At 44.9% G+C, this 7,500-nt stretch overlaps 1 protein-coding gene across 5 annotated transcripts in view; it reads right to left on the reverse strand.

Annotated features, from left to right (window-relative positions):
• Positions 1–7,500, reverse strand: part of dtnba (dystrobrevin, beta a) — a 35,493-nt gene that overhangs the window by 12,505 nt on the left and 15,488 nt on the right. For all 5 annotated transcript variants that reach the window (XM_080832671.1, XM_080832667.1, XM_080832668.1 and 2 more), the window contains exons 3-6: positions 4,406–4,473; positions 3,908–3,988; positions 2,574–2,787; positions 2,173–2,258 (exon numbers count right to left, since the gene is read on the reverse strand). In XM_080832671.1, coding sequence (XP_080688797.1) covers positions 2,173–2,258; positions 2,574–2,787; positions 3,908–3,988; positions 4,406–4,472 — 448 coding nt within the window. In that variant the 5' untranslated portion in view covers position 4,473. The remainder of the gene's footprint in view (positions 1–2,172; positions 2,259–2,573; positions 2,788–3,907; positions 3,989–4,405; positions 4,474–7,500) is intronic.

Here is a 7,500-nt window from a genome sequence, read left to right on the forward strand (position 1 = left end):
CCAGAAGGGGGGAGGGGGATGACAGTAAAGGACCAAGACCAAAACAGCCAGAGAGAGTTTTGAACAAACACAAACACACAGCAACACAGTTTGACCACAGAAGCAGTCTGCCATCAAAATAGCAGGTGGAGATGGAGCACTAATGTAAACTGTGTTGCTTTGCTATGTGGCCTTATAAGGACAGTGCAGTGGGGCAGATTACTGCGCTGACCACAATGACTGATGTGAAAACAAAGAGTGGCACTGACGGAGTACAGAGTGCATGAGCACAAAGAGGACAGACAGCCTGTGTCAGCAGTGCAACTAGGGGTCACTGGAAACCGCACCGCACTACCCTTTCCACCAGGGGGTGAGAAATCTAAGCCCTTTGGATTTTAGAGTCTGGTGTAAATTATCAGGCATGCATACTGCTTTCTTTCCATGCATATGCGAAGATAGTCTGCCTGTCGGAGAAGTTCGGGACATCATGCTAAATGCTAACCAGGGTTATTATCGCAAACCAAAGACAAATGGTTTTGAGACATTTTCGTTTACCCAAGAAAATGTAAAACTAAAACTAAACTTGATGAAACAAAAAATGTGTATGTGTATATGTCCACGATTCTAATCCGAAATATTTTTTGTCAAATTCAACTAATTGCTCCTCATTGTCCACAAGCTCTCCATTGCGTGTTTGCGCGCCAAAAAAAATGGTATTTGTACACAGTCCCGCTCTGGATATGGGAAACAAACAAAGTTGCTCGGACCGAGGTATGAACAATCCAAGCCAGTCAACAAAGGGGTGTTATTTGATTGGCTGTTGAGCACAGATATCAACAACCGTTAAAACCAAAACCGAACCAAACCAAACCATACCGAAACCAAATCCCTGATCCTTAACAGGTGCTCAGTCCAAAACAAGTGTAATCTAAACAAAATCTACCATGAAAACTATGATAACCTTGGTGTAAATGAAGGTCACAAAATGGGGGAAAGAAAACGTACTAACCCACACCCCGCACACACACACATTTACTTTTCATGTTTATTATATAACATTTGTTGCGTTTTTAGCAGCCGCAATCTAGGCAGACTGTCGTGTGGAGAAGACATATGATCCATCCTCTGTGCTCCCCGCATGCTTTGGCAACATGAGTCTTTGGATGTTATGGATATGAGACTTATTTTAAATAGAAACAACAAGAGAGATAGGGAGAGAGACAGACAGAGAAAGAGAGAGAGAAGGACAGACAGAGAAAGAGAGAGAGACAGACAGAGAAAGAGAGAGAGAAGGACAGACAGACACAAATGTAGTGTGTGTGTGTGTGCGTGTGTGTGTGTGTGTGTGTGTGTGTGTGTGTGTGTGTCTGTGTGTGGGTGTGAGAGAGCGAGACAGAGGAGAAAGGCGGAGGTGGAGGGGGTATAAATAGCGGGTGTAAATCATCTGGGTCATCAAGCATCAGCTTACTGCACAAGGACAGAGGAGACTTCAGCCCCAGACAAACACTATTCATCACACACTGGACACACACCGGACCCAGGACTCCACCATGGTGCTCAACGCGGCCCTCAGGCTCCAGTTTCTTCCTGATGTGTGTGTGTGTGTGTGTGTGTGAGTGGAACTACAAATACTTCACAGATGACTATTTCTCCTGCTTGTCTGCCTCTGCAGCTGTATTGGCATATTTGTACATTAGTGTGTGTGTGTGTGTGTGTGTGTGTGTGTGTGTGTGTGTGTTTGTTCGTGGTTTGAGTATCAAGTAAAGTGACGTTTTAACCACTAGAGGGAAGCATTTGACAATGCAGGCACACGCAGCTCTGAGAAGAAAATGTTTTGTGTGTTAATGTCTCTGTGTGCTTGTGTGTTTGGGGGCATGTGTGTGTGTGTATGGGGTGGTGACAGAGGAACATTGGCAAACAAGGATGACTGTGACGTGTGCATTGTTTTGCATGTGTATGTTTGTGTGCATGTGATAGAGACTACAAGCGAGAGATAAAGAGTGATTGTATATCTGTGTGTGTGCGTGTGTGTGAGTGTGGGTGGGTGTTTGTTTGTCTGTTCGTGTGTGGAGTCAGTTATTACACAAAGCCATAGACTAAGAAACAGACATTATGATGGTAATGTGTCCGAATATTTTGAACTTGTGTGTGTGTGTGTGTGTGTTTGCTGTTTTTTGCATTTGCTGAACTCACATCGAAGCTTGTCAACAATCTTCCCTCCGCACATAGTGGCTAGAATTGACTTCACTGAGAGGACTGTCAGCTTTCCCTGGCCGTCACTGGAAAACACACACACACACACACACACACACACACACGATAGTTACATCACCATTACATTTCCCTTTGTCTTATACAGATACAAAGTGCAGACACACACACACACACAACACACACACACTACTGAAACAGTTTGTTACAGCAAAGAGGACACTGTGTCACTGACACATTACAATGTTTACCACCCTGATAAACACACACACACCCACACCTTTTATTTCATCTCTTATCTTCCCTCTCATTCAACAACACTCAACAGTCCCTCTACGCCATCAGACACACACACACACACACACACACACACACACACTCACCAGTCTCCGGCGGCCACCATGAAGTTGAGGAGCATGCTGATGCTCTGCTCCACGTTGATCTGGTGCGTGGTGGGCAGCCGCTTGTTGAGCTGGTAGTAGATGGAGGACAGGATGGTCTCCAGGCGCGACACGCTGATCTCCGTGTTGTGCTCCAGCGTGTTCAGCCCGTTGTCCCGGAACGCCTCGATCATGTTCCATACGTCCACCAGGTAAACTGAGGACAGGAGTCCAATTTAAACTAAATATCAATGTAAAGTCTAACGTGTAAAAGGGGTTTGTACTTGTTACCCAAAGGAAACAACACAAAAGGGAATTACACATTAGATATTTTACAATCCACAAAAATGAATAAAAAGAATTTACAGAGAGAGAGAGAGAGTGAGAAAGAGAGAGGAAAAGAGGAAGAAAGAGAAGGGAGCAGAGAGAAAGAGAACCATTAGAAACAACAGAAACCAGAAGAAAGGATATGGGAAGTAGTCAATAACATAAAAGGACGGCACACACTGTCTCACTCTCTACAGAGCTCCAAAGCAGTACATGTCTCACTCTCTTCAGTGCTCCAAAGCAGTACATATCTCACTCTCTTCAGAACTCTAAATCAGTAATGTCTCACTCTCTTCAGTGCTCTAAAGCAGTAATGTCTCACTCTCTTCAGTGCTCCAAAGCAGTACATATCTCACTCTCTTCAGAACTCTAAATCAGTAATGTCTCACTCTCTTCAGTGCTCCAAAGCAGTACATATCTCACTCTCTTCAGAGCTCCAAAGCAGTACATTTCTCACTCTCTACAGAGCTCCAAAGCAGTACATGTCTCACTCTCTTCAGTGCTCCAAAGCAGTACATAGCTCACTCTCTTCAGAACTCTAAATCAGTAATGTCTCACTCTCTTCAGTGCTCCAAAGCAGTACATATCTCACTCTCTTCAGTGCTCCAAAGCAGTACATATCTCACTCTCTTCAGAGCTCTAAATCAGTAATGTCTCACTCTCTTCAGTGCTCCAAAGCAGTACATATCTCACTCTCTTCAGAGCTCCAAAGCAGTACATTTCTCACTCTCTACAGAGCTCCAAAGCAGTACATGTCTCACTCTCTTCAGAGCTCTAAAGCAGTACATGCCATTTAAAAAGTAAAAAACTGTATTACTGCTTCATATACAAGCATACTCATGCTTAGTAAGACTGGTCACAATTGTTCACTAAGTAAAGAAGTTAAGAAGCTTTTGATGACAAGGATTTATGCGCATCACCTTTAATCAACACAAACAAATGGCCATTTTTTGAATTATATGGTGTGCTGTGCTGTGCTGTGCTGTGCGAAAGATTTCGGGGAGACTTACGGTTGCATCTCCGCTGCACAAACCTCAGCTTGCAGGCCGTACGGTAGGCAGAGAGGCGGATCTCGTCGAAGTTCTGGGCCCCTGAATGAGAGCAGGAGACAGTGGGGTCAGTCCTGGGCCTAGGGGGGTCATGTCAGGCCTCAAGCAGAGGTCAAAGGATGCTCAATTTGATGGAGACCTTGAGCAGCTACTCAAAATAGGCCACTCACCTCTTCTTCAATGTCTTTTGTGTAATAGTGATGCATCAATACATTTCATTGTCTTTAGTTGTACGCCCTGTTTGTTTGTTTGTTAGTTTTTTCTGTTCTGTTTTTATGCCTTTTATTTAATTTTATTTCAATTGACTTATTATTTTTCTTTCTTTCTTTCTTTTTTCCTTTCATTTTGGTATCATTTTTTTATTTACTCTTAGTATTTGTCTGTCTGTACTTAACTACCTGAAAAAACAAATAAACATATTGAAAAAAAAAAAAAAAGCAGAGTTCAAAGGTTACTCACTCATGTCCATGAAGATCTGCCTCCTCTCCGCCATGGTGTTCCCTCTGCGGCTCCCCTCTTCAATCATCCTGCAGGGACAGAGCAGGATGGTGAGGGACATGTAACACACACACGCACACACGCACGCAACACGCACACACACACGCTCACACTCACACTCACACTCACACTCACACTCACACTCACACACCACACCACACCACACAAACCTCTCTCTGTGTCTAACCTCCTTGATCCTGTACTAGCATTTCATCAATGTGTTGAAGACAGACTTGTACACTCAAGCTCACACATACAGTACATCTGCACACACACACACACACACAATTTTCTCCCAACCATTTTTAATATTCTGCTAGGCAACCTCTCACACACACACTTTGGCCTTCAATTTCTCAATCATAAGACATCAGCTCACACAGACGAACACACACACAAAGATAAGCACACACATTTCATTCAACGCCCCTATAATAACCTCACCAGGCTCCTGCATGAATAAGGCATCTCTCTCACACCTACACACAGACACACACACACAGACAGACAGACACACACACACCGACACACACACACACAGATCAAGCACATGACCTTCTCCACAAACACACATTAAAAGAAATGACAGATGACTGCCATATAGTCTCTGGTCACAGACACAGACACACAAGGATGCTGTTGATGCTGTACTCCCACCCTGACCTGACCTTCCCCTCAATATATAACTTTACACACACACTAACACACAAGGGTATATACACACATACATACACACACACACACTAACACACAAGTATACAGACACATACACACACACACACACACACACACTTACACACAAGGGTATAATCATCACACATACACTTTTGAGAGAGAAGGAGAGAGTGTAATGAGAGAGAGGGAGGGATGCAGGTAGCAAGAACCCCATTGTTGAGTGTTTTGCTTTCACAACTTTAATGTGTGATATCCCTCATTCTCCTTCACTCTCCTTCACTCTCCCCCACTCCCCTTCACTCTCCCCCACTCTCCTTCACTCTCACTCACTCTCCTTCACTCTCCCCCACTCTCCTTCACTCTCCCCCACTCTCACTCACTCTCCCTCACTCTCCTTCACTCTCCCCCACTCTCACTCACTCTCCCTCAATGTCCCTCACTCTCCCCCACTCTCCTTCACTCTCCCTCGCTCTCACTCATTCTCCTTCACTCTCCACCACTCTCCACCACTCTCCCCCACTCTCCTTCACTCTCCCTTACTCTCCCTCACTCTTCCCCACTCTCCCTCACTCTCCCTCACTCTCCCCCACTCTCCCCCACTCTCCCTCACTCTCCCCCACTCTCCCTCACTCTCCTTCACTCTCCCTCACTCTCACTCACTCTCCTTCACTCTCCCCCACTCTCCCTCACTCTCCCCCACTCTCCCTCACTCTCCCTCACTCTCCCTCACTCTCCCCCACTCTCCCTCACTCTCCCTCACTCTCCCCCACTCTCCCTCACTCTCCCTCACTCTCCCTCACTCTCCCCCACTCTCCCTCACTCTCCCTCACTCTCCCCCACTCTCCTTCACTCTCACTCACTCTCCCTCACTCTCCTTTACTCTCCCTCACTCTCCCTCACTCTCCTTCACTCTCCTTCACTCTCCTTCACTCTCATTCACTCTCATTCACTCTCATTCACTCTCCTTCACTCTCCCTCGCTCTCCCTTACTCTCACTCACACTCCTTCTCTCTCCTTTGCTCTCCCTCATTCTCCTTCACTCTCCCTCACTCTCCTTCTCTCTCCTTCACTCTCCCCCACTCTCACTCTCTCCTTCACTCTCCTTCGCTCTCCTTCGCTCTCTCTCACTCTCCCTCGCTCTCCCTCGCTCCCTTTATTTCTCCCTCTCCTGCTCTTTCTTTTCAGTTCACCCTCTCCTGCTCTTTCTTTTCAGTTCAATCACTCTCCGCCTCCCTCGTATTCTCTCTTTCTCTCCATGTCCACTGAAGCATTCAAACGCATCACCCATCACCCATCCACCCACCATGCCTCAGTTACCACAATGCCAGACGCAATCCTCTCACCCTCCAGTCAGATCCTGTGTTATGACACTTTAAATAATCCAACTGTATAACTTCTTTTCAGTTTAGATGTATCTGTGTCTTTAAATCTCGCTCCTCTCTCTCACACCCCCCAACACCCATCTCTCCCTTACTGTTCCACAGACAGCGGGTATTAAGCTTCCCTTTGACGTTATTTTCCCCTAATTCGTTTTCCCTGATATTCATTTCAACTTGAGAAATCATTGAGGACTAGCCCTCGTTTATAGTTATGTTAAGTAGATAACATAAAAGGATACAAGAAATAAAAGACACACATAAAAATAAAACAATCCAATAAAACGAATACACAAATGCAGTTAATAAAGGATACCAGATACAGACACAAGAGACAATCAATGAAATGGTTTGTGATCATGAATTAAAACTGACCAAGGGTTTCCAAATAATTCATTTTAAGGGTGCACTGTGAAGAGTTTCAGGTGGTTGGGGCATAGAAACTGAAAGCAGACCCTCCAAGCTCAGTACAGGCCTTAGGGACGTGCGAAGAGAGACAGTCATTAGACCGAGTTTGACATAGCCTGGGGCATCAGTCTCGCATAGAAGTGATATAAGATGGCAGCTTCCCAATGAGGGCCTTGGATAAACAAAAACATCTAGCCTCATCCTGTCTTACAGATAGAGACGACCATCCATCGTTTTCATATAAGATGCAATGATGACTCCCATAAACATCACCAGTGATTGACCTTAGAGCGGAGGGATAAACAGTGTTCAAGGGCTTAAGTATGGAGGCATAGGCATGTCTATAATCACATCATCATAATCCAAAGCAGAGAGAAAAACAGCGTCAACCATCTTTTCTCTTCGAAGCCTAGAAAAGTTAGTTCTATTTCAGTATATATGTTTATATATATAAACGATGTTGTCATAACAAGATTGTCTGTAAGGTATTTAAACCTAAGGTTGTCATCTATCCAAATACCAAGATATTTATATTCTGTGACTCTTTAAAGTGGATCTAGGTACTGGGGAAATATGCAGGTTATTGCTGCCGTCACG

The sequence above is a fragment of the Sprattus sprattus genome (assembly GCF_963457725.1).
Source record: "Sprattus sprattus genome assembly, chromosome: 2".
Taxonomy (NCBI): domain Eukaryota; kingdom Metazoa; phylum Chordata; class Actinopteri; order Clupeiformes; family Clupeidae; genus Sprattus; species Sprattus sprattus.